Below are 26,973 nucleotides of genomic sequence, written 5' to 3'. Positions count from 1 at the left end.
AACACACATCACCAGTGAGGGGTGCTGGGCTCGTGGCTCGTGTGCGTGACCCGCGGTGCCCTGGAAGGACACGTGTGTAGGTTACCGTCTGGAACACCCGCCCCAAGGGAGCACCCGACGAAGCCAGATGAGAGTCCCTCCACGTGAGAAACGTGCCCACGGCTGTGGCTCAGGGGAAGAGCATGGAGTGTAAGCATGACGCGTGCGCACGTGCAGCCCACCTGGTGATGGCAGGGAAGGGTACCGCGTGGCTCTCCTCTATGTGTGAGAGTTGAGGGGAAGGGCTCGGCTCAGCACAGGGAGCCTGGGGACACCTCCAGGGTGAACGACCTGGCATCCAGGCATCTGAGCACCTGTCTTGCGGGATGGCGCCACCCCTCTCATGGGGTGACCTGTGCTTCCTGGGACGCAGAGTCCACGGCTGTGCAGATGTCTGCAGGGGAAGCCATCCCTCTGGGGGCCTTTCCTTGCCCTGACAAGGGGAGAGCACCAGCCTGCTCCACGGCCAGCCACGCTCCAGCTGGAAGGTCTCCAGAATCTGGGGGTCCGGAGAGGGGGCACACGGGGAGTAAGGGACACTTGCCCCCTCCCACCATGCAAGTCCCCCGTCCACGGTTCCCTTAAGTGCAACACAAAATCGGTGCGGACTTGGATTGACCACCTAAGAATTTTAGGAATTTCCTCCCGTCTGAAAAGAAAACTTGTTCTGAACCTCCCTCCATGTCACAACTGTGGGGGAGTGAAAGTCCTCTGTGCTCCTGAGGGTGGGCTCTGCCCCTCTGGCTGCACAGCCCCAACTCCCACTCCATGGGGCGTCTGGGACGGGGCGAGGGGCCTGGAGGTTGCAGAACCCAGACCTGCTTCCTTCGTGCCGGCCCCTTGCTGAGCTCAGGTCCTCCTCTGTCTTCCTGTTGGTCCCAGGGGCTTTCCGTATTATTCTTCTGACAAAACTCACTGCGGGCCAGCGGGTGGGAGGCCATGGAGGGCCCGGCCCCCAGCCCCCAGTGGCTATAGTTGGGAAATAGTGCTGGTTGAACACCCTTTCTTTCACTTTGGAAAAACACATCCAGAAACTGTAAGTTAATACCCAATTCGACACTTCATGCATGGAAATTTTATGGCTAAAAACAAAATTTTTGACAGATGGCTCTGCTTTGTCTTGGAGACAGCGGACACCCAGAGGAGAAGGACTGACGGCGTCCTTGGAAGCCCAGAGATTTCGGCAGGCTGCTGGCCCCTCCTGAGAAGTGCCCAGAGCATCTCTGAGGCCGGCGGGTGATGAGGGGTGCGCATAGTGCCTGCAAGGCCATCCTGGGTGCAGGGGGCTGTGATGTCTGCGAGCTTGTGGGGACTGGTCCCAGATGCAGGACCTGAGAACCCAGGGCAGGGCAAGGTTCTTGTCTAAGGAGAAGAGGGGTTGCCATCGTCCCTGCTTGTGTTAAAAACAGAACAGTAGGCCTAGCTCTGTCCAGGGGAGTGGGGGCAGGTGCGGCCGGGCAGAGGCTGGTCCTCTCCAGAAGTATCTTTTCGGGCAGATTTGACTTTGGAACCCGGGAAATCTGTGGTGCTATCGTAAAGAGAATTAGATTGAAAGCTGCCCCAATACACCAGGGGTTTAGGGACCCTGGGCCTGCTGGAGGTGCGCCCAGGGCGTGGGGAGGTCTCCTGGAGGGTCCCCCGTAGCCTGCTTGCGGGGCACCAGCCTCTTCTCTGGAGTGAGAAGGTTTCTCCAACACCCTGCCCTAGACCGAGTGGCCGCCTCGGAGAGGCCACCAGACCCCGCCCGGCCGTCCGTCCCACCCACCCCACCCCTCCCCCTCCCCCTCCCCTCCCCCGCCGCCGCCACCGCCGCCCCTGCCCTCCGAGCTCCCATCCGCCTCCGGGCCGCCGCTGGGCTTTCCCTGGCCGGGGGCTTAGGACGCTCCCGACTCGCGATTCCCGACTCGCGATCGCCGATTCCCGACTCGCGATCGCTGGGGTCCCGGGCCAAGGCCCTTCCGCGGCTGGACTTCCCGCCTGTCCTTTCCCAGCCCGGAGGCCGCGGCACCCCATCCGAGCACCGAGGGCAGGGAGCGGCCGCTGTGCCCCGCCCCCCAGGCTCGGCTCCGGCGGGGGCTGGTGCTCACCCCCCACGTGGGCGGCGGGTTTCGGGAGCTGCTCGTGCGAGCCCAGTTCTACTGAAACCAAAACAAATGGTCCGACAGGCAGGGCGTCGGAAAGATGGTGCGCGGCCCAAGGACAGACTGAGCCCGCGGGGGGCACTGGGGTGGGCGTCGGGGGAGGGGGACAGCAGACTGGGGGGGCTGGGATTGGGGCCGGCCATTTCCAGGCACCTGCTGTCTGGCATGAGGAAACGCGCCTCCCCCCCAGTCTTGGGGCTTGAGTAAGTGTCATGTTGTAATTAAGACAAGAGGAGAAACAAAAACCACATAGTAGATAAGCCGTCAGATATTTACTTAGCGCCAACTGGGTACATCCTGGGGGGGGGGGGTGTAACTGGCACATGCGTTATAAACCAGGGCCTGGAGCTGGACCACCGGGAAGCTTGCTGTGGCTGTTTTACGCCCATCGCAGCACCGCGCCCCGAAGAGCCCCGAGGAGGTTTGCCCTCCCTGTAAGGACCAGAGCTCAGTCCAGCAATGGGCCTGAGAGCCGGCTTGAACTTTCAAACGTGCTGGTTTCTGGGCATGTTACTACCACTGGCGCCCCATGGCCTTCCCTGGGGGGCGGTGTGACAGCCCCCCACCCCCACCCTGCAGCAGTCTGGGCGGCATCCCCCCAGGTCCGAGTGCACCTCGGGGCCACCCCACGCTGCTGTCCTCAGGGTGCAAACTGAGCCTCGGGGTCTAACCTGTCAAACCCTCTTATCTCTGTGACGTCCTTCCACAAAGCCACTGGGAACAGCGCCGACACTCAGCTGCAGACTGGTGGACCCACGCTCGGCCTCGCACGGTCCCAGGCCGCAAGGGGAGGCTGAATCTGATGAGCTCTCCGAGTTCGTACCTGGTGTTGTCAGCCAGGGCTGTCGTCTTTGCCTATAGGACTATTATTCATTTAGTTTTGCTCTTCCAATGAAAATTATGTTAAAGCAGCAGATGTGCTGATGTTGGTGGTAAGTGGCCCAGAACTGCCACAAGCACCCGAGAGAGCAAACATCGGTCCCACGAGGGGCTCCTGCGGCTCGCCTGGCCGCACGGAGGGTCCAGTGGAAAACAACAGCAATACGGATATGAGCTGCTCACCCCGACGTCCAGGTGCGTCTGAGCAGCAAGGCCAGCAGTGCAAGGAGCGGAAGGTCTGACGGGCAGGCAGGCAGGGTGCGTGCAGCCCGGGTGCTCCGGGGGCAGGAAGCTTCTGGGCAGTTTTCAAGCCAGTCTCCCAGCAGAACCACAGCAGCCAGACCTCCCCGACCTCCCCGACAGCCCGTCCTTGGATCCTGTCAGACTGCTGCTGTCTAGGTGGGGAGCTGAACCAGGGGGTGGGGGGCACTGGAGGACGGCCTGCATGTCACAATTGGCCACAGTCTTGCGTTGGAGACCGTCACGCACGCTACGTAACATTCGGAGAGAAAGACACCTGACGTGACTGGGGTTTCTAGAACATTGAAACATTTCTGGAAATAGAACCAATTTAGAACAGGCACCCCCACTGTGGGATTTCGGACTCCACCTGCCGTGTGCATCGGCCAGCCAGACGTGGAAGCTGCACGGGGGCCTCGTGCCTCCACAGGCCCGTGTGTGATGCGGCCTGGCCAGAGGAGACGCACCCAGGAGGCCAGGGTGTCGGCCGACAGGACACCTATCCGGGCCGCAGGCTCTCTGAGTGCAGAAGCAGGTCATCTCCCTGCCCCTTACAAGCCTGCACACACCGTAAGCCCGACCTCCGTGAAAGAACACAGACCAAGATTTTCGACAAGTTGTAGGTAATTGCAGCGTAAAGGATGATGATTAGCCCGAGGGGCCTCTTTCCAACCCCGTGTGGTCTTGACTAGTTGCCCTCTTCTGCCCATGTGACAGCGGCTGTTCTGAACCGTGTGGCCAGCCCCGCGTGGGGGCCTGTGTGCAGAAGGCGGGGCTCGCCCCGAGGCAGACCTGCCCAACCCCCCGAGCCTTCCCGCAGCGAGCCAACGTGGGGGTTTCAGTCTGCTTCAACACCGATGTTTTAAGGAAATTTTAAGGTAATAAAAAGAGCAAAGTTTCAAACATACCACATATATGCTGCTCCAGATAATCAGAAAATACTTTATTCAACCGTATTACTTTATTTCATCAAGAACGGACGACTCCTTATACTGCGTAAAGTCCTGCCGGTGGCCGGAGAGCCCCAGGTGGACGGACACGGGCAGGCCCTGGTTCACCTTCCGTGCGTGGCTGCCCCTAGGCCAGCAGACCCTGCGGAGCATGGGGAGCCGTGAGCCGAGGTGCACACACGTGAGCACCATTCAGCAAAGCTCAGAAGCACAGTTCTCAGGAACATTCCGCAAGTCTGTCTACTCCTCCCTCACACCCTCAAACGCGCGGCACACACACTCGTCCAAGAGAAGCGTCTACTTTTCAAAGCGGGGCGCACTTGCCTAAATGCTGTCTCTGCAGCAGTGCTGAGATGCTGATGGGCGGCCTGGGGGCCAGCGTCTGGGAGCCCCTGAGGCTGGGCGAGCCCCGTCTTCCCGCTTGGCCCGGGTCCGGGGGCGCCGCTGCCTGGGACAGCACCTTGCAGGGGACCGGCAGCAGTGGGATCCTAGGAGTCAATTCAACAGACACCCGTCGCCTGCGCCCCTTGGGAGCGGGTTTACGCCCAGAGCCAGACCCTCCTCTGTGCTCGTGGCTCCAGTAGGGAGGGGCCAGCCCCCTGGGGGTGGGGATGGCCTCCTGAATCAGGGCAGAGGGCGCACAGACATGGCTCTGGGTGGGCCGGGGGAAGAGACGGCCCCTTGGCTGGGCTATCCCAGAGGACCACATGCGTGCTTGCCCACCAGCACTGAAGGCCATTAAGGAGCTTAGGGAACGGGGGCATCTGCCTTTAGGGACCACCTGCCCTGGAGGGCTGAGTCAGTCTGGGTAGAGACACTGGTGGTTCCAATAGGCAGCAGAAAATGGGGTCTCCCAGTGACAAAGGTGAAGCGTTAAGGGAAATGTGGTCCACTCAGGGCTGGCAGACGGCAGCCAAGTCCAGCCGTCCCTGCTTCTGGAGACAGTTTTAGCGGGAGCCACGTCCACCTGCGTACTTACCTCTATGACCCTGTCTGCATGATGGCAGACCTGAGAACACTGACCAGCTGCCCTTTACAGAAGGGTTTGCCGACCCTGGTCTGTTCCGGTGATAAGACACCGTGTACCCGTGAAATGGCTCTCCTGGAGTTTTTAGGAACAAGGTAACTGCCCAAGTTACGTCTTAGCTTCAGAAAAGTAAAACGTGACGTGGTCTACACGATGCCCTCTTACTCAGAACACGGACAGATGGGTTTAAAAAGCAATCCGCAAGGGTTCACGGCATTATCTGTGGTGTGACCTCCCGCCTGGATGTCTGCGGAGCTGAGACGCACTACCTGAGAGCCTGTGACACGCTGCTGGGATGGGGCGTCAGGCCGAGGGGCTGAGGGCCACGGTGGGAGATGCTGCCTGCAGGGGTCAAGGTTCACAGGTGAGCGAGTGCGGCCCGGGCAGGCGGGCAGACAGCGCTCGGCTGTCCCCGCCCCGTCCCCGCCCTCCCGACAGGGCAGGTGCGCCCGCAGGATGGGAGCAGAGCATCCCACGTCCAGGGCTTTGTCCCCCACGCCCCGCAGCTGCTCAGCGGACATCCAGATGCCCAGAGCCGGGGAGCGGCTGCTCAGCCCCCCAGAGCCCGCTCGGTAAACGTCTGCAGACCGGCACTCTGCCCTCCACTCTGTCTTGGCTCCTGTTACTCTGAGAACCACTGGGAGAAAAAGCACTTCTAGAAGCTTCCAGCTCCGCGATGAGCGCCTCAGTGCCAGGACTAGCTCTTGTCTCCACCCACACTGTGAGATATTTACACCGCCGAATTTCTGCTGACATCCTCCGTGCTAATAAGAAGCTTCCTTTAAAGATGTGAACAGCCCCTGGCGTGCATTAGTCACAGCAGGGAGCAAATCCGAAGACTACTCTTGTTTAATACCCGAACTCTTTGTGTCCAAATTTTGGAGAATTTTAACAGAAGAAGGGCAGGGAAAGAAAGGGCAGCATTTAGGGTCTCCATGTGTCCTTTCATGATTGAAGAAGCTGTATCAGAGAGAGGCAGTGCCTTTCCCAGGGCTGCACAGCCCCATGTGGCCAATGGGGACCGTCTCCGTGCCGCGGGGCTGTGTGGACCGCAGGAGGACTCCCCTCACTGGCGGCACCCAGCACTCCTGAGTCTGCAGGTGACCCGCAGAACCTCTGTAGAATCACTGAGAATCAGGGAGACAAACTGTCTCACGTGTTTTGTTTTCTGTATTTTGTGATGGTTTGACACCGTGGGGCCGTGCTTACCCGGGAGAGACCACCCCTCCCAGGGATAGCTGATAGCTGACTCCCAAAGAGTAATGATTTGTCTGTAAGCCTGACTTTGACATGAAATCCGACCACCAGAACCTGTGCTCTCCATCACCTCCCTACCTTTTACACTCGGCCCAGATCGCCTGAGGCCAGCATCAGACATGGGGCAGCCCCTACCTGCCCCGCAAGCTGCTAATATGACCCCAACTAACCAATCCCGAACCTGGTCGGTCCCATTGCCCGCCACTCCTTCCCGTGAAGAACCCCCCCCCCATGGACCCAGGGATTCCACGTGGGGCCCTGTGGGGCACGCCTGCCTCCTGCTTCTAGGAAACTGTGAGTAAAACTTCATGTTGCATGGCGGCCCCTCCTGGCCTGCTGGCCACACGTCTGATTAAATAAATCCCAGTACATTTTAACTTGGGGCAGAACCACGGCAGTAATCGTGGGTTACGTACTCAACACATTACAGTCGATTGAAATAGCGTCTTATTTACTCCTTACAGTAATTTGTGGAGAGAACGGTTATCAACAGAGATGAGGAAGCAGAGGCACCCAGAGGTCAACTCACAGGGGCCGTGCAGGCCTGAACCCAGCATGGTGGGTGCCCTGCACTCAGCAGAGGAGAACCACATGATGTGGCTGAGTCTGAGGAGCAGAAAACTGTCCCAGGCCACGTGGGAACTCAAGAGCATGGCAGGACCGGGCACTCGGGCGCTGAGGTGTCCCCCTGCTTCAGCCCAGCTGAAAACAGGTGGTCAGACTGATGTTTCACCAACACCAAGATGCCAGCAGGTCACGGCCTATAATTCCTGTTCAGGAAAGCAATGCTGTTTAATGCACTTTAGGAAAATCTCCACTGAAAAATGAAAAAGCTTTGCTATTTAGAGAGGGCAAGTTTCATTACCCAGAACATGGAAAAACTCATCCCGTGACGCCAGACGGACAAGGGCATCTAAACGGGGCAAAAAGCCGCAAAAGCAGGCAATGTGGTGTGGCTGGTGATGGGGAGGAGCCCCAGGCCGTGGTGAACAGAGGGCCCGTGCCCAGAGGAAGAGAGACGCCCGCAGCCACAGCTCCCCCACTCATTCCAACGTGCTCATTGAGAAGGGGCCCAGGCTGCCCAGGAGCTGAGACCAGCGGATCTCACGAGAGCGGGGATGAATCCAGGCAGAGCTGTGGAACACCAGAGTGGCGAGCCCACCAGTGGCAGATGGCAGCACCCCCCGCAGGGCCCTGGAGGGTCTGTGGGACGCTGCAGCCCAGCCCAGAGTCGAGTCGGGGTGGAGGTGAGCACCGGGGAGAGGCTGTGCCACGTGACCCCGGTGGCAGCCAGCGCTCACGTGAGGAGTGAGTGCCTGCAGAATGAGGTGGGGACAGCTGAGAGCTCGTGGTGCAGAGCAGGCTCCCAGCACACCGCCTCCACACAAGAGACAAGACAGTCTTGAAAAAGAGGGATGAGGCTGGAGGGCTCCCTGCACAAAGAGAAGATGTACAGTGGCAGAAGAAAAGCAACGCATCACACGCAGGAGAATGGCATGACTTACAGCCGGCTCCTTACCAGAAATGAAGGAGCGCGAGGCAGTGGGAAGCCTCCACAGGGCTAGAGACGGTGGGCCAGGAACTCCACATCCGGTGAAGTGACCCTTCAAGACGCAGACAAAATGAAGACATTCAGAGGTGGACAAAGACTGAGAAGATTGGCAGCTGACCTGCCCTTCAACAAAATGGTGCTTCAGGCTGAAATAAGAGCCAACAGTAACTTGAATCCATGGGAAGGAAGGAGGAACCCTGGAAACGGTAAAGGATGTGTCTGTGACTCTGTTTTCTCTTATGATCGCTAAGAAACGTGACGTTTCAAAGAAGTAATGAAGATGCTGTGCTACTGGGTTTGTGATGCTATGAGTGCTCTACGTGTTATGATGTGTTATATATAGCGTATGTAGTTATCCATAAACAGGACATCACGAAGCGGGGGAGGAACAGTAAGGGAGCAGTGAATTTCACCAGAGTTAAGTCAGTATTCACTTAAAGTAGATTATGATAGGGTGCACGGTATAATTCCTAGGCAGTCACTGAGAAAATAACAGAACACGCTAAAATATCAACAGAGGAATCAAACGTGTGTAGTGGGCTCAGCTGTCGTAACACAACACTACAGGCTGGGGCTTAACCAGTAGACATTTATTGTTATTAGTCATGGAGGCTGGCTGGGTATTACGAAGGGCCCCTCCCTGGCCTGTTGACGGCCGTCTTCACTCTGTGTGCTCGTGTGGCCTTTTGGTGCATGTGCATGGAGAGTGAGCTCTCTGCTGTCCCCTCTTTTTGTTTTATGGTTTTGTTGACACAAATACAATGTGCCATTTTTTCCCTCTTGTGTCTCTTATAAGGACACTAACCATGTCAGATCAGGGTCCCATCCTATGACTTCCTTTACCTCCTAAAGGCTCTGTTTCCAAATACAGTCATGTGGGGTGTTAGGACTTCAACATATCAATTTTGAGGAGATACAATCCGGGCTGTAGCAAAAGGATACACTAAAAATATTTAATACAAAAAAAAGGCAGTTAAGGAGATACAGATGAACAACAAATCCCAAGACATACATGAAACAAATAACAAAATGGTAGACATGTGTCCAAATATGCTGATAACTGTGTTAACCATCAATTGACCAAACACTCCAGTGAAAAGGCAGATAGTATAAGAATGGGTCAGACAACAAGAAAAGCAACATCTGATACTGTCTGCTAGAGGTATGCTTTGGACTCAGACATAAATGGGTTGAAAATAAAAAAGAATGGGAAAAGATACTCCTTGCAGATTGTGACCAACCTAAAAATTAAATGAAGAGAATTCCACCATCAAAAGCAATTACCGAGGCTTCAGTTTATTAGTAAAAGCAACACCTATCTACTGAGAACCGCAGAAGACCCCCTGGATAGATTAGAGATCTAGGAAGTAGAGAGACAGAATGCCATGATGATGAATTCAAAGTCTCAAAACTGTTAAGACAGTAGTTCTCCCCCAAACTGAGTGCAGATGCAACCCAAGTCCCATCAAAATCCCAGCAGGCTTTTCTGGTAGAATTTGACAAATGGATCTTAAGATTTATGTAAAAATGCAAAGGACCTAGACTAGCCAAAATCGTTTTGGTAAATTAAGAACAAAGTCAGAGGGCTTACACGGATTTCAAAATTTACGGTAAAGCAAAAAAAATCAAGAAGATGGTATTTTTAAAAATTTCATTTAAGTCATCTCTACACCCAATGTGGGGCTCGAACTCACAACCTCGAGATTAAGAGTCGCACGCTCTACCAACTGAGCCGGCCGGCGCCCCTAAGAAGACGGTATTTTGATCGGTGGAAAAGAATACAAAGTCCAGAAGAAAACTCTGACAGTTATGACCAATTGATTAACCTGTTTTGGACTGTTTATCATCTGCAGATTTACAACTGACTTTTGTGTATGGATCTTGCATCCTGTAACCTTACCAACCTTGTTTGATTCCTACTGGTATTCTTAAAGATCCCTTATGATTTTCTGCACACAAGGGCACACCACCTATGATAAAGACACTACACCCATTCTCACCCGATCTATTGCCTTTCACTTCCTTCTCTGGCCTCCCTGCACTGGCTGGAGCCCCCAGGGGATGTCGGACTGGAGAGGGGCTGTGGACTATGGGCGCCCTGCCATGTACCGGGTCTCGGGGGATAGCACGCTCCCTCTCACCAGTACCCTGTTGACTGTGGGTTTTCTACAGATGCCCTTTACCTACTACATGTTTCTTGAGAGTTTCTACTATAAATGATTACCCCACTTGGTGACGGTATACTAGTCTTTTCCTATGTTGTTAGATTTGATTGCCTCACATATTTTAAAGAATTTTGCATCCATATTCATAAGGAATACTGCTCATTTTTTTGTGTTGTCTTTGGTTTTAAGATACTGCTGACCTTGTAAAATCAACTGGAAAGCATTCAATCCTCTCTTATTTTCTGAAAGAGTTCATGTAAGATTATTATTAGTTCATTAAATGTTTCATAAAATTCACCCATGAAGCTATGGGGAAATAAGCTTTTCTTTGTGAAAAGATATTAAAATTATTAATTCAACTTCTTCGCTTGATAGAGGTCTATCCAGATTTACTATTTCTTCTCTGAGGTACTTTTGATAATAATGTCTTTATAGGGATTGACCTAGTTCATGCAAGTCGTGTACTTTGTTGGCAGAGAATTGTTCATAATATTTTCTTATAATTCTTATAATATCACCTTTCATTCCCGATACTGGTAATTTGTGTTTTGGTCACTGTAGGTAAAAGTTTACCAATTTTGCTTTTTTTTTTTTTTTTTTTTTTTTGCAAAGGACAAACTTTAGGTTCCAGTGAGTTTTCTATTTACATAGATTTCTAATTTATTTTGTTGAAGCTCCTTAAGGTTGGAAGCTCGCTGGTTTTAGATCTCCTTCCTTTCTAACATAAGAACTTAAAGGTATACATTTCCCTCTAAGCATTGCTATACCGGCATCTTAAAAATTTTGGTAGGTTGTATTTTCTTTCATTCAATTCAAGATATTTTCTGATGTTTCTGGTGTTTTTTCCCTGATCCACTAAAAGCTAGTTATAATTGTGTTGTTTAATTTTTAAATATTTGTTTTACTCTGATTTTCTTCCGTTGCTGATTTCCAACTTAATTCCATCGTCACCTGAAAATACACTTTGTGGGATTACAATCCCTTTAAATGTGTCAGGCCTTGTTTTATGTCCCAGTATGTGGTCTATTCTAGACAGTGTCCCATTTGCACTGGAAACGAATGTGTGTGGTGCTATTGGTGGGTGGGTCCACATCTGTCAGGTAAGTCAGCGGTGTTAACAGTGTTGTTCAAGTTATTCCAGGGATATTGAAATATCTGAATCACAATTGTTGAATTAACCATTTCCCTTCTTAATTTTGTCAGTTTTAGCATCATGTATTTGGGGTCTTCCACTTTGGGCGTCTACAGTAATAATTATTATGTTTTCCTGGCGTATTGACCCTTTTATCATCATGAAATGACCCTCTTTGTCTCTAATAATATTTAAGAATGATTTTGGGGGCTCTTGGGTGGCTCAGTCCGTTAAGCGTCTGCCTTCAGCTCGGGTCATGATCTCAGGGTCCTGGGATCGAGTCCCACATTGGGTTCCCCGCTCAGTGAGGAGCCTGCTTCTCCCTCTGCGGCTCCCCCTGCTTATTCTCTCTCCCTCTCAAGTAAATGAAAAATCTTTAATGAAGAGCAGAGATTTTCAGACTGTCCAGCCCCAACTGGATGCTGTCTACAAGAGACACACTTCAGATTCAAGGATACAAATAGGAAAATTATAGAAAAAGATCTAGAGAGGCTGTTTTCACATCAGACAGAATCAGGTTTTTTTAAATTTTTTCAAAGATTTAAAGACAGCTTGCCTGCCTCCCGCCCCCCGCACAGGTGCAGGGGACGTCGGGCCCACAGGACACCCCCAACAAAGGTGAGCGCGGGGCAAGAGCCAGCACCCCCGAGGGACACCACCCCGTGCGCCATGGAAGTGGCATCCGCGGGAGGCTACACATTAGGCCTGGAGGATAAGTGTCATGAGTTCTCACCTGGGTGTGACCGGGAGGCCCAGTGATGGGAATAAACTGGCTCAAATGGGAAATTCCACACATGGGGGTGTGGGGAGCTGCATCCGCGAGCTGAATTTGCTCCAAGCCGGCACAACAGGCCTGAGGTGGGCGGCGTGGGAGCAAAAAGGCAAGGAGCGGGGACAAGGGGCCGTGAGCAGAATGAACACCCGTGTTCCCTCCCGGCCGGCAGGAGCAGCGCCAGTGGTGGAAACGGCAGGGTCCCCCAGAGCAGGGGCTGCAGGCCCCCCACTCCTGCTCTGCGGGGAGGGCGGCAGCACGAGGCTCTAGATGAGACCGCGCAGATAGCCCGCCTCCCGGTCCTACTGAGGCCGCTGCTAGAATATCACCTTCGGCAAGAAGCAAAGGTGAGGCAGGGGCAGAGGAGCTGGGCTCAAGGGCAAGCAAGCTCGGTCACAAGTCCACAGTGCCCCCCACAGGCCTGAGCTCACCGGGTGCTTGGTCAGGAGGCGGGGGAAACAGCAGAGGGGCTAGGCCGCGGGGCCCACCGGACCCCAGCGGGGAAGGGGCCTGAGCGTGCCGCCGGGCACACGCACTCGCTCCAGAAACCCACCGGCCGCTCCAACAACTCCCAGGAAGCAAAGCTGATGATACCACTTTGCTCCGGGCCAAGAGAGCTTATGCTCCCGCAAGAGCGCCTTCTGTCTGTGGCTGTTCTGAGGGTCCCCCCGTGGGCCCAGCAGCCACACCATTTTGGGGAAGCAGTCGCTCCCACGCTAACTTTGTTGAGGGACTGCACTGACACGGGTCGGTTCTGATGGGTCTGGGGGAATGTTCCTTCCTGGGGCATGGAGCTCAGTCCGTGTGCTGACGTGGGGTATGGGTGCAGGGACCCCCACTTACCCATGCGTCCATGCTGAGGGGGGCTGATCAGAGAGAGTCTTGCTGGCCCAACTGCCACCTCAGGCTAAGTGTGTAAAAAGAAAACAAGTCAGTTTCCAATGCTGCCATTTCTGAGTGAGATTCTCCCTGTTTACTGAGAACGCACCGCTTAGTCCCCATCAGCCGGGCAGATTCCTGGGCTGGCCGGAGACGGGCCGCACGGGGCCAGGGCATTCACCGCGGTGCCGTCGGCCCCAGGGAGCGCACGGCAGCCAGCGCCTGGAGCACTCCACTAAGCACTTTTAAGAATTTTGGAAGAGAGAAAAGTCCTTGACTGACATAATAAATTTTACCTTTTTAAGATTTTGAGAGAGACAGAGAAGTCACACAAGCGGGGGAGGGGCAGAGGGGGAGAGAGAATCTCAAGCAGACCCCCTGCTGGGGGCAGAGCCTGTCGCGGGGCTCAATCCCATGACCCTGAGATCATGACCTGAGCCAAAACCAAGAGTCGGACACTTAACTGACTGAGCCACCCAGGCGGCCCCTGATATCGTAAATTTTAAAATCCTGATTAAATCCTTTTTAATCATTTTGTACATATAATTCTGACACCTTAAAATCTAGATGCTGAAGGGGGGAGGTGTTTTCAATCACGGGGAACCCTGCTCTGGCCATGCACCTGTCAAGTTCCCCCAGGGATGGTCCCCCCCCACCGATTCCCTGAGAAAAAAGCTCCCTGGTGCAAGGTTAGCGATGGGGGAGCCCTCCTCCAACCACAGAGAGGCTGCCAGGAGTGGGGCCAAATGCTATTTCCGGCTGCTCTGGCCTCACTCCTGTGGCTCCTCCCATGCCCGGCCCCCACTGGTCTGTCTCTAGACTTTGCCACCAGCCCCAGCCCCTGATGGCGGCCCATCTTCCCAGCTCCCACCCCTGGCACATCCACCCCAGTGGTCCTTTACTCCATCATCCAGCAGCCTCCCTGGGTGGCCCCGCTCCAGGGCACCCTCCGTGACCCCACCCCCTGGCTCATACCCACCAGTCATACTCAACCCTGGCGGGACTGGCCCCCTCGGGCCCTGCCTGCAGGGCCAGCTCTCCACTGAGCTGGCTGCTGACAGCACACTCACACCCAAGACAGAGCCTCCCAAGTTAAAGCGTCTTTCCCGGCCATGTGTGGGAACGGTGGGCTGGCTGCAGCTCTCTCTCCACAGGCTGGTGCTCTGGTATCGCCACTTCTGGGTTCTTCCCATCGGCCAGTCCTGGCAACCATGTCATTTTACTGCTGCGCTCAGCGTAAGTCAGGGGTGCCTGGCCTGTCCACCCTCCCCAGGGCTCCCCGTTCCGTGGCTGCCCACTGAGTCAGGGTGCCCAGATGCCCACCACTCTTGTGCGCCCCAGCAGCCCTTTGCACCTGCCCCTCTCACAGCCTCCCACGGATGGGGCTGCACTCCCGACCCCCATCTCCATCCAACTCTGAACAACTGATGGAGTATTTGCAACTTCAGAAAAATTATCACACAGCAAGGGCAAAAATTACTAAGTTGGATTATAATTGGGTAACTTGTCTTTTCTCACCCTAACTTCTACTAAGGAAGGATTTTTATTTGTTTTAGGGAGAAGCCAGTAACAGGCGAAGCCAAAAGGATACAAAGACCCAGAGTGGCCAGGGTGGTGGCCACAGCACAGACGGACAGCCCGGCCGTGTGGGCACAGGGGTGACAGGAGCTGCCCGTGAGGACCTGTTTCCTGGAGCACGACTGGGGGCTACGGCCTAGGATCGGGGTGCTGTGCTCAGCCGCACGCAGAACTCCGACGGTCTCCCGGAGCCCGGGCCAAAGGCCCACTCTGAGCAGAGCAGGCACAGACCCGACCTGGACCAGCACAAGGAAGCCACGGCTCCCGAGGGAGGTGTCCCCCGCCAGGCTGCATTTTGGGGGTGGCTCCGAGGGCAGAGGCCTCTACAGGGCGGCCAGGAGTTCACAGGAAAACCCAGAAGGCAGCACATGGCAGACAGCTGCGGGGAGCACACTCCGCGAGCGGCAGGGTTCACAGGTGGGGCTCCCTCACTTGCCGCCTGCGGCCCCACGCCAACCAGGCCTGGCTCAGGGGGTGAATCAGACGCAGCTTTATGGTTCTCCCTCTACTTACAACTTGCTCAGTGGAGGATTTTTCCTGCGAGAGAACAAACACTCCGGAAAGATCTAGGACTCCCCAGTGTCGGGGTTATGGACGCCTGAAGCTTCCCGCCGGGTGTCTGCTTCCGCGGGGTCGGGGTCTCCTTGTCCTGGAGCTGCCTACGGTGCTGCAGGGGTCACGTGACAACCCTCCATCCCACCTGGGGAGCCCCGTGGAAACTGCTGGTTGTGCGTCCGCGCATTCGCACACGCGTTTCTGCACTCTCGATGGCTGACGTGCCTTTGTTCTTGGGGTTCTCCTTTGAGCTGGTTTTCACGTTTTACTGGCTTCCCTCACGAATTCGTGAGTTACGGGATGCGTTCGCTTGATGTGTGAGTCCCCGGCAGGAAGTCGCAGGCCGGGAAAGCCCGGGCCACGTGTGAGGCGCCATCAGCACCCCGTCCACCTGCAGGCTCTGCCTCCCTCACCCTCTCTCCCGGGACCCCAGGTTCAGCACAGGGCAGCGGCAGGGAGAGAGGACAAGGCTCTCCAGGTCCGGCATGGGCTGTGCCTGGGCGGCTGACCCCTGGCTGCTTGCGTGAGGTGTCGTACGGTGGGCACGGCATCTTCTCCGCGGGAGCCCTGTTCTCACGCCCGTGGAGGAGTGTGTGCGGCCTCTGCCGCAGGCCGCTGCACCACCCAGGGTCTCCCAGGAGACAGCGCTCACCCTGCCCCCACCGGGCACGCATAGCAGCTCTAGCCCAGGTGCCTGCGCGTGCTCCCACTCCCGGGGCTGACAGAGCGGCCCGGCGGGACCGACAAGGTAGACAAGTCTCCTTGAGGCTCTGCGTTCTGTTTCTGTTCTGGCACAGGGCGGGCGAACTGCAGCCCGCAGCCGCTCTCTGAACTCAGGTGCACCCACTCATTCCCACCCTGGAAGCCTCGGTGCAGTCTCAGCTACCCCCCACCTGCCCGATGGCCACGCGCTACCCGATGGCAGCATGAGCTCCCGCTGGTCCAGCAGCTCACTCTGGTGTCCCGACGGCTCCCCACCTTTGGTCCCTCAGCTGTAACACCCAGTGACATGTGAATCAGTTTGGGCTGTCAGTCTCTAATCTCCAAAACAAGGCCCCATGTGGGTGAGGCTCAGGGCTCAGCCTCTGAGGAGCAAAGCCAGTGGGCAGTGGGGGGTGCTGGGATCTGGACGGTTTGGAGGAGGGGCACCCACGGTGTCCGTCCAGGGTGTGATGTGGGGCACGGAGACGGGCATGGGGAGGAGGCCCACGCTGGCGCCAGTGGCAAGGACCGGGTGTCCCCTCCATCCCAGCTCTGCATGGCTTTGCATTCCCACCTGCCTATCCCGGAATCCGGACCCCTCCTGAACATGGTTCCAGGACGGCCCCCTTGGAAATAAGTGCTACTTCTCGCTAAGTGGCCTGAACACCAGTGTGTGTGCCACAGGGCGGCCAGGACACTGCAAAGAGGAAGCACTTGGCGCTGTGTCAGGAAAGTCTCCATCACCGAGGAGTCCGCATGCTCCCAACCAGCGCATGCGTTGCCTGAGCCGCTTTCCCCACCCGGTCGTTCCCCCTCCCTCTGGGGACCAGCTTCCCCATCCCTTTCCCGAGTTGCCTGTGTCTGGCCAGGGGGCAGTCTGCGGCCACGCTCTACCTGGGCCAGGCCTGGGGCCCCCGAGCATCCCCTACTCCTCAGAGCCCACGTGGTCTCCCTCGGCTGGGTGGGGCTGATCCTGGCTGCGCAGAGTCACTTCCATCTTGCCCACCTGCCTGCTCCCTGCGCCTCCACCGGCCACAGTCCCGGCCTCGCTCCCCCAAGGGTCACCCAGGACCTACTCTATGAACCACATCCCGACCTGCTCAGCCCTCGGCCCAGCACACGACAAGAGGCCCCGCCGTGATCCATCCGTTACGTGAACGCTCACATTTCCCGCACTGAGGAAAACCACGACTGAACGGTGTGTGGGGGCGAGCAGCACGGGGACAGGTGTACTTACTTTTCTCATTGGGGAAGGAGTATGGTCAACCTGCATGGACTCCACTCTGTTAAATGAACGGTGGGATACGTTTAGTGGGCCTGGGGCTCGTCAACAATGTGACAGCGCCAACTAGGACACGTGCCACAGGGCCTGGGTCGCGTCCACACCCCCTCCAGGCCCACGCTCTGTCCGCTCGTGCATCGGGCTCTTCACTGGCTGCCCCCATGTGTCAGCCAGACGCACACGCGGCGCTTCTCCACCGGGCTGTGGCCCCGCTCCCCGCCCCCCTCCTTCCGTGGGCCAGCCATGTCCTCGCCCCTCTAACTCGGGCCCAACCCTCCTGCAAGGCGAGCAAGAGCATCTCGTCTACTCCCCTCACCACTTACTGCCTGACCGACACATTTTACACGAGTGCTCAGTAAGCGTCAGTCCCCTCATCGCTCAGCCCCACAGACGAAAAACAGCCGAAGGAAGGAAGGGTGGGGAGTGAACCGTGTGTCTGCCGAGCGTGGGCCGCTGCACCCAGACTTCACCCCAGCCGTCTCAAGGAAGAGCCGTGGAGAGGGGGGTGGCTCTGTTCAGCTGGGGCGGTCAGGGTCCCCAGTGCTGCCACCAGCACAGCCGCGGTCTCTCGTCCTGTCTCTGTTAGATTCGTTTCCAAGCCGCTTCCCCTAGCCTGGCCATCTTGGTCCCAGATCAGAGCCCCAGCGTGGGCGCAGGATGGCCACCAGCCAGTCGCTACGACTGTGGGGATGGAGCTGTGATGGGCCAGCCTGGACCACACACCTGTTTCTGGGGCTGTGCCCGGGAGGCTCTGCAGGGCACAGAACAGCCCGAGGGAGGGCCAAGCTCCTGAGTCCCGTGCTAAGTGTCGCTGGGTGTCCACTGAGCTGTCCAGCACCGGGGGACTTGCAGGGTTGGGGGGGAGCAGAGGAGACCCGGAGGTGTGTCAGAGGAAGGGCTGTGTGACCTGTCAGAGTCCGTGACTCTCAGGGACCCTCAGACTGTCCCCACCGGACACACACCTGTCAGAGCCTGACGAGTCAGGGGGCAGCAGCAGGTGTCCGCCTGGCTTTGCTGAAGGAGCTGTTGGGGGGGCGGGGGTCTGAGCATCAGGCTGCGTTCAGCCAGCCCGGCTGCGTGCCTCTTCACAGCCCGCCCCGGTCAGGCCCCGTCTTACTTACTTGAAACTGGAGTTTTTACTGCGCTGAAAGCTGTTTGTTGTGACAATCTCATACTAAACAGATGGAGAGAAGGTGTTAATTAAACCATAAACATTTACTCCCACGTAATTCATTCCAGTTTGAAGAAAACAAACACAGCCAGATGCTCCCCATCTGCCCCCCGCCCTTGCTAGCCTCATTTACACACAGACTCACTTTCCACCCAGAGAAGCCGCCTGAGGACAGACAAGCGGCCTGTGGCTCGCTCTGACCTCCAGCGCCCGTGCTGGGAACGAGCAGGTGCTGGACAAAGAGCTGCCAAGGGACTGAGTGACTGGGGTGGGGGGCAGCCAGACGTCCGCGTCTGCGCTGTGGGGGCCCAGCACCTCCAAGGGCACACGTCTGCTGTGCCAGCCGCCCCAGGACACAGTAACGGAGCGCCCATAGCACGACGGCCCCGCGGTAAGCGCCGTGCTGCATGACTGTGTTCCTCGTGCAAGGGGGTGGTCTGGGTGAGGGCGTCCGCCCTGGAGGACACAGGCCATGCCAGGGATGCGCAGAGCCAGCCAGCAGGACGACCCCGCCCAGCCCGGCCACAAAGGCTCCACCTGGAGCGAGAGCCTGAGGTGTCAAGGGTGGGAGACACACTGCCTGTCACAGAAGATGGGGACAAAAATAAGCTGACCCCATGATGGTAAAAATGACCAGAACCTTCTAGAAACGCAAAACTGAGCGGCCACCAGGAACCTGGAGAAGGTGTGCAGCACAGAGCTGGGCAGCGAAGCAGGGCCGGGGGCTGCAGAAACCACTGGGAGTGTCGCAGGGGCCGCAGAGACAGGCGCCGCACGGGAGCAGCCCAGGGAAAGACAGAGGCTGCAGATCGATTCCCGGAAAGAAAGCAATTGACACACCGAGGAGGACACTCTGAGTGACCCCATGTGGGCGCATTGCCCTCTCTGCCGCTCCCGGACTCGGCCGGAGCAGGGCCTCACCGCTGGGTCGGCCTCGCGGGGTCTCTGCGGCTGTGCTCACCATCGTTGGAGGGGGTAAAGGCTGTGCCAGCCCGGGGGCCGGGTCTCCCTGGAGTGTGTGGACCCCAGAGCACACCCTCACTCTGGTGCTGGCTGCTGGGGCCCCTTCACCCCAGACAGGCCCCGCGGCAGCCGTGACACTTCCGGCTGCCCAGAGCAACACAGCCGCGAGGGTCCACCTGCAGGGCGTGGGTCACCCCAGCACACACAACCAGCTGGGCGGACGGCAGCTCCCCAGGGCCACTAACTGTAATGTGACGTGCAACCTTTAACCCAAAGTGCGACCCAGCAGATTGGGACTCCTGAAGAGTCACCATGTTAACGCACCTAACAGAACCACAGTCCGTCTCACAGAACAGAAGGCACTGTGGGCAGTAGGGGGGCCGTGTGGAGGCTGCCCCAGGGCAGACTGCGGGCTCCACACTGACAGGCAGGCGGGCTGCACACATTCACCCGTCACGGGCGCCACGATTCCGGGCAGAGGGGAGGCCGGAAGGCTGTGGGCGGGGTCCGATAGGGCCGGGCCGCAGAGCCCCTCTGCCCCAGGACCCTCTGGGGAACCCCCAGGGGCACCATTCCTGTGTGTTTTCACTGCTCCCTTTGCTTCCCACTGCAGTTTTGCACTGACAGAGCTTCTAGTAAATGAAAGAGCTTTCCTCTGCTGCCTTGATTACAAGGTCTTAGCCAAGCGGGCAGCAGTCAGCTGCCCCGTGTGCGCTCGCGACCGCGTGTGCTCCTGGAGAGAACTCACCTCTGCAGCTGTTCCATCCGCAGTGCTGACTTCTGAAGGGACTCCTCCAGCTTTGCGATCTAAACACAATCAGACCGCTGGTTATCAGGCAGACCAGGCTGAGGGACAGCGTAGAGAGCACACGCCGACCCGCTAAACATCTCAAGCCACGAATCAGAACGTGGCTGACACGGGAGCTGCTCGCTTGCGGCTCAGGAGTAAGTCTGCACCGCGTGCAGGCCGTCAGGGACCCCGGGAGCCAGCGCGGGGAAGCTGTCCAGGCAGCGCGAAGCCGTGCGGCGTAGCCCAGCCTCGGCAAGCGGCCCCGCCCTGGTACTCCTCTGAGCCCTCCGTCTACACTCCAGGTCCGAAACTCCAGATCAACACTGCCACTTTCACCAAACCTCTGCTTTCCTTCCGTGTAAAGGGGGGTATTTCTAGGGCAAACGGGCATCTTGAATGTCCTTTTCTTAGATTCCCCGGGGCAACCTCATAGCTGCTGTGTGGAAAAGTGCCGATGTGTTCTGGGGGTGTTAACGGGTCAGTGTTGGTGTTCCAAAGCGAAACTGCCCCGTGACCACGGCTGGTCCCCCAAGCGGCCACGTGCCAATCATGGACAAGAAGGCGCACTGGGCTGTGGATCAGTAGGACAGGTGCCAGCCCAGTGGTCCACGGCCTGAGACACGGCCTGGGTTGATGAGGCAGCGAGTCAGGGGGGTTACCTTTTCTCTATAGAAGGCCAAGAGTCTCTTTCTGTGCTTTTCTTGAAATTCTGAAATCTGAGAAGAGAATACGTGTCAGCTGCTGGTACTGGCGCCAGGCCGCCACTACGCACACTGCCCCGGGAGCCAGGGCTGGGGAGGGACCTTCAGTGCAGGCACAAGGTGCTCGGTTCCCTACGCCCTGCCCCCTGCCTGCCCAGGTGTGGGCTCTGCTGGCTGCCACCCTGTGCCTGGAGCAGAGCTCAGTACCGCTGTGCTGGGCGTGCGTGTAGTGCCGCGTGCCCAAACGCACACCAGCCGAGGCAGCATGCTCCACGTGCGGGTCGCAGACAGTGAGGGGCGCGCCGCCCACTTGCTCGCGGCTTCAGTGGCGCTCAAGGCCTCGCCATGGGATGGGACACAACCCAGTGGCCAGTCACAGCATACCATCCCTCTGGCTGCAGCAGCTGGATCACGGGACGGCCTCCTGACCAAACAGCACCCACAGGGAACACCGTGGACGTGCTACGTGGACAGGGCTGGCCGGGAAGGGCACGGCACCAAGAGGAGCCCAGAGAGCCCAGGGACCTTGTCTGCACCCCCAGGGCCCGCTGCACCTGGGACCAGCGCCACCTCTGCTCTTCCATTTAGAGGAGCCCGACTTCCCCATCTGCGGTGGGCTCCTGAGAGCACCAACGTAGATCAGAAACGGCGATCTGTGGTTTATGCGGGGTGGGGGGAGCCACTCCACGTTAAGGGAAGTTCTCATTATTCACCTCATTTTAGTTATTTGTCAGAGAGAGAGAGAGAGAACAGGAGCAGGGAGAGCAGCAGAGGCAGAGGGAGAAGCAGGCTCCCCGTTGAGCAGGGCTCAGTCCCAGGACCCTGGGATCATGACCTGAGCTGAAGGCAGAGGCTTCCCCAACTGAACCACCCAGGCGCCCTACGGGAACTTTTCAGACCCTGATGCCTCCCCTCCGGGAACACAACATTGTAACTGCTAAAACCTGATTCTGCTGCCCCCGGGCAGGGCTCCTGCAGGACTGGGATGTGAAGTCAGCTTCCTCTAGGTCCTACTCCCCATCAGTGCACCCCAGGACACTGCTTAGTGGACAGGAAGGGACAGCCGGTGCTGTCCCCAGGCTCACTGGGCTGGCACAGACCAAGGGAGAAACCACTGTGGACAGGACGGCCAGCCCACAGCAGGTCTTCAGTGCCTCCTCTATGGGCCGAGCCACCTCCAGAAGACGGGACCATGGTCAGGAGTGACAAACACCCCCTTCCTGTTCTCCTGCACCTTCCAAGGGACTCCATGCCCTCGGGGTCTGGAGGACACACCGCGTGGGGCTCCTGCTCCACAAGACGAGGACTGACGGACACAAGCTCTGCTGGGACCGTGAGTCTGGGGGGGGGCACTACAAGGGGCCTGTAATGTCGCCCCCATTGGCATCTTCATCTTCATGAGGCCACATCCCAGACATGTCCCTCATGCTCGGCGGCAGCTCTCAGGCCCTGTGGCTCCTCAGGTCTGGCTCCCAGGAGGGGCAAGGTGGTGTGGGGCAGTGAGGAAGGGCCAGCCAGGTCCTGGACCGGACTGTGCTCGGCGTGGAGGGGTTCTGGCCACCCCCCCCATCGCCTTCAGCCAAGACAAGGCCAATCGTCCGTTTGCTTGGTCTCATTCCTCAACGGGTTCTAGGCCCGCGTCAGGAAGAGGGTATCACACACCTACCCCTAAACCTCGTGTCCTGGTGTAGGGTCCACACTCAGAAACAGGAAGCAGGAGCAACTGGAAGTGACTGCAGGACGGCCCACCTGGAGCATCTGGGAGCAGGGCTGTGCCCGCACTGGGACATGGGGCCTTGACCTCAGAAGTACCGTGGGCGGGCGCATGGCTGTTCTTAAATGAGTACAGGCAGAAAACAAGCGTGCAGGCCTCCGTGGCTGGCACAGACATGACAAGCAGTGAGGGCAGAGCTGAGCCAGGGAGAGAGGCCTGTGGGCGGGATGCTGAGCCCCGAGGGGCCTGGTACAAGTCCAGGGGCAGCGCGGACCCCCGTGGCCATATGCCACCCACCTGTGCCAGGCAGGTGCCAGCCTCTGGGACTCCGGGCTGTCAGGCCCCTCAGGCTGAGCTGCTGTAGCCTTGACCGGGGCAGGGGATGTCGACCACGTAGAAGGGCCATGACCCTCACCTCGTAGAGTGCCCTCCTGGACGGAGGGGGGCAGCCATTTTGTGAGATTTTTATGAAGTGCAAAGGCTGAGGAAGCCCAGACCAGGAGCTGAGCGCATACGCGCCCTCTTTGCCAGTCCCTGTGACAGGCAGGGGAGGCTGTGGGACAGCTCAGGGCGCCTGCCACCCAGTGGGTCCAGTCCCTGGAGCAGAAGCCACCTGACCACACTCTCCCCGACCGACGCGGGCCAGCCCGGGCTCAAGGAGAGGAGGATTTCTGCTTCTTCCGAACTCCATCAGGCAGGGTGACCTCCTGACCACTACCGTGGACCCACCTGCCGTGGCTCTGATGCCATCGGGGGCCCGTGCCACAGCCTGAGGCTGGCTTTATGCTCTTAAAGTTACTGTTGACGTGGGTTTTCTCCGTCAGTGCTTACCCCACTAGAAATCAATATCGAGAGGAATTTACGATACGTATCAGTTCATTCAAGGATAACAAGTCCAGGACATTAATGTGCATAACGATGAAATATCCTGTCATGTTGGCTCTGGAAACTCCACTCCGCACCCGGACAGACGGGCATGTGACCGTGGGACGTGTGGCCCAGAGGTGTGCGGGTGGTCCCTTGGCAGCTGCCTCTGCAGCTTCCCCCCACCCGTGCACACTCTGCGGGGCCGTCGGAAACGTCAAGCCCTTGGCGAGACTCCCGCAGGAACAGGGCTGCCCGTGGTCCTGAATGCCGCAAGTCTGAGGACCTCCCAAGCTCCCGAATGCGGGCGGCTTCTGGGCCTAGGGTACCTGGCCCACAAGCGCCCCCACTGTGACCATGACAATGGAGACACACAGGCCCCGCCTGGCGCCTGCCTTGTGCTGCCTCTGTGGGCATCTGCGTGTGACTGCAGGGCTCCATGTAGATGCGACAGCCTGACACCGTGGTGCTTCTGGCTGTGTCACAGCTGGAGAGCGGCCGTGCAGAGGAGGGGAGGTGTCTGTGGGACTGGTGGAGCTGGACACGCAACAGGCTAGAATGGTCAGGGTGGGCACTGCTGCCCTACTTGGCCTCCTCCCCCAGAGGGTAGGTGGGAGGCGGCCTGCATGGGGGATTCCATGTTAACAGAACAGGGAGAAGCAGGAGGGCTCCCTTCTCTCCCAAACAGCTTCTTGGAAAGAATGGTGGCCTGCACGTTGTCCAGTGACCACCGGGAGGCCAGACATCTGGGGCGGGACATGGGGTGAGCACGGATTCACGACACTAGAGGGAGCAGCAGCAGGTGAGATGTGGGGGGCGGGGCAGGCGTGGTGAGGGGAGCGGGGTCGGGAGGAAGACAGGCACCCTGGGAGCCAGGGGAGAGCACGCCCGCGCGGACCCCTCAGGAAGGACAGCCTCGCGAAGCAGCCCGCAGCCTTGAACCGGCGCCCTTCCAAACTCGGACTGTCAGGTCTGCCCCCAGATGGGGGGGATCAAACGACAGCTGCACCCCCGCACGCAGCAAAAGCCTAGCAGCAGGACACAGCCCACGGCTTCGTCCCGGTGAAGGCAGCCGCGGGAGGCAGAGAAGTCCACAAGGGACTGGTCTCCGGAGCAGACAACGCCCTGTCTCTTCTGAGGGTCTCACAACACTGAGTCTCTGATGCTGGACGGGCGGACGGGGGTCACGCTGAGCAAGATGCACCAGAGCTCACCTGGCAGGTCTCTCTCGAGTACTTCTTACACAGGCCGTCTATGCCCATGAACAGCGCCTGGATATCTGCGTCAGTCTGGAAGGGAAGGAAAGCCGGGGTCCGTGTTACTGCTTCTAACGTGGGCATACAGACGCCGGGGAGAAAACGGCACCTCAACCTCAGACGCAGATGACACAGAGTCAGCACCTCACGAACCGTCCCTGGGGGGCCTGGGAGGGTCACCCGTGTCCCAGCGGCCAGCAGCTGTCGGTCAGTCCAAGGACTGAAGGCAGTGCTAAGAGGCCCCGGGCACCCACCAGAAGGCAGAGTGCCTCGGCCACAGGGGCTCATCTGTGAGGTGAGACCCACCTCTCCATGGAAGGACACCCCAGAGCCAGGCTTTCATGGAGGAAACACACAGAGCCTGGAAGAAGGGAAAGCGGAGGAGCACAGCTTTCAACCAATCCCAAGTCGGTGCAAGGTGCTGTGACAGCAACGGTGCCTGCCTACTTCTGAGCCCGGTGCAGACCTGCCCTGCCTCCACCCTGACCGCAGCATCGTAAAAGCCCCGGCAGCAGCTGTCCTGCGGCAGGAGTCTGGGAGGAGGGCCATCAGCCAGACGGAACAGTACGGACACACACCAGACAGGAAAGGTGCAGGAAGAGCCTTGTGCATCCCTCCTGTCTGGTCTTTGGTCTGGACAACATCAGGATGGCGGTTTGAGGGCCATATGTGCCCCCAAACTCCTCTAAAACAACAGTGAAACTAAATCAGGTCAGTGGTAGAAATTGGGGATTGTACCTTCAAGGGCCACGGCCTTCTGGCAGGGACAGCAGAGGGTCTGGAAGCAGGTCTGGCTTAGGGAGATGAGGGGCTGGAGTGGTGGTGTCAGGACAGCAGGGGTCCCCACACAATGCTGCCTGGACAGACCACTGCACGTGGGGGGTCCTGGCCCACAGACAGGGCCCAGGGCCTCCAGGTTCGCGTGAGCCCTGCTCTGCGCCAGCTAGACCTGCCACCCCAGCACGTGGCCTGACACCTCCGAGCCTCCGTCCTCCAAGTGAGGCCAGCAGATACAGTGCCTTCCCCGAGGGCCACACACAGTGCCCCCAAGACAGCGGGGCTGAGCCTGGTGCTCAGCAAGTGGGGACCATGCCTGTCTGTAAAGATACATCTCACATACACAGACGACCCAAACCAGATGAACAGCTCCACGGACCGGAAATGCTGTCACTGATCTGTCAGGGCCCACTGCCTTCTGTGAGAGGAGTCAGAGGCCCTGAATGCACAGGAGGCTGTGGAGACGGAGCAACCAGGGTTCTCCAGTCTAACAAAGCCCCCACTGCACAGGCTGAGGAATCTCTGTGAAGCCAGGCTGGACGACTCCACAGACAACCGTCATCACACACAGGACAGCCACTGTGGAAGGAGACAGACAGACAAGGAAGGAATATGATCAAAGCACCAAAAACATTAATGTCCATTAAAGAATTCTAAGCTCAGTGAAAATATGCTTCAAAATGGAGGCAAAAAAAGAGGCCCCTTCAGACAAACAAAAACCAGATACTTTGTCACCAACAGAAGGCACTGCCTTCAGGTAGGAAATGGTTCCTCGGCGGGAGCAGCATGGGAGAAGGGAGATCAGAATGGTGACCGCACTCCAGCCGCCCTGCGGGGCTCTGTGAAGACAAAACAAAACCACGCACCAACAGCGCAGAGAGCATGGGATGAAGCTAAAGCGGCAGAAGCGTCTGAGACCCTCACGTCAGCAGGAAGATCTACCGCACGTTAGACCTCAGAAGGTCAAGGCCATGCCGTGGTCTCTGGGACCGTGCCATGGTCCTGGGGTCATGGAAATGAACCTGTCTTGGTCTGAGTGGTGGAGACGTTCAGGTCACAAACAATTCCTGGAGCCACGTACTTGTATCCGTGCAGTTTTCTGTATTAGACTTCAATAAAAGTCAGTAAGAAATAACTAAAAATCCCCAAATATTTCTTTTTTTTTTAAATTTTTTAAATGATTTTTTATTATATTATGTTAGTCACCATACAGTACATCCCCGGTTTCCGATGTAAAGTTCGATGATTTATTAGTTGCATATAACACCCAGTGCACCATGCAATACGTGCCCTCCTTACTACCCATCACCAGTCTATCCCATTCCCCCATCCCCTCCCCTCTGAAGCCCTCAGTCTGTTTCTCAGAGTTCATAGTCTCTCATGCTTCATTCCCCCTTCTGATTATCCCCCCTTTCTTTATCCCTTTCTTCCCCTACTGATCTTCCTAGTTCTCATGTTCCATAGATGAGAGAAATCATATGATAGTTGTCTTTCTCTGCTTGACTTATTTCACTTAGCATTATCTCCTCCAGTGCCGTCCATGTTGTAGCAAATGTTGAGAACTCGTTCTTTCTGATAGCTGAGTAA

The 26,973-nt window shown here is 57.4% G+C and overlaps 1 protein-coding gene across 1 annotated transcript in view; it reads right to left on the bottom strand.

Annotated features, from left to right (window-relative positions):
* The window catches only part of RNF212 (ring finger protein 212), a 41,438-nt gene that overhangs the window by 4,673 nt on the left and 9,792 nt on the right, over positions 1 to 26,973 (bottom strand). The window contains exons 4-13 of the mRNA XM_040624933.1: positions 24,568 to 24,642; positions 20,734 to 20,790; positions 20,033 to 20,091; positions 18,272 to 18,324; positions 18,113 to 18,173; positions 17,106 to 17,151; positions 12,998 to 13,061; positions 8,053 to 8,137; positions 5,546 to 5,618; positions 4,570 to 4,737 (exon numbers count right to left, since the gene is read on the bottom strand). Coding sequence (XP_040480867.1) covers positions 4,570 to 4,737; positions 5,546 to 5,618; positions 8,053 to 8,137; positions 12,998 to 13,061; positions 17,106 to 17,151; positions 18,113 to 18,173; positions 18,272 to 18,324; positions 20,033 to 20,091; positions 20,734 to 20,790; positions 24,568 to 24,642 — 741 coding nt within the window. The remainder of the gene's footprint in view (positions 1 to 4,569; positions 4,738 to 5,545; positions 5,619 to 8,052; positions 8,138 to 12,997; positions 13,062 to 17,105; positions 17,152 to 18,112; positions 18,174 to 18,271; positions 18,325 to 20,032; positions 20,092 to 20,733; positions 20,791 to 24,567; positions 24,643 to 26,973) is intronic.

The sequence above is a fragment of the Ursus maritimus genome, unplaced genomic scaffold, assembly GCF_017311325.1.
Source record: "Ursus maritimus isolate PB19 unplaced genomic scaffold, ASM1731132v1 scaffold_8, whole genome shotgun sequence".
NCBI lineage: Eukaryota > Metazoa > Chordata > Mammalia > Carnivora > Ursidae > Ursus > Ursus maritimus.
This window is presented reverse-complemented; position numbering and strand designations above follow the sequence as displayed.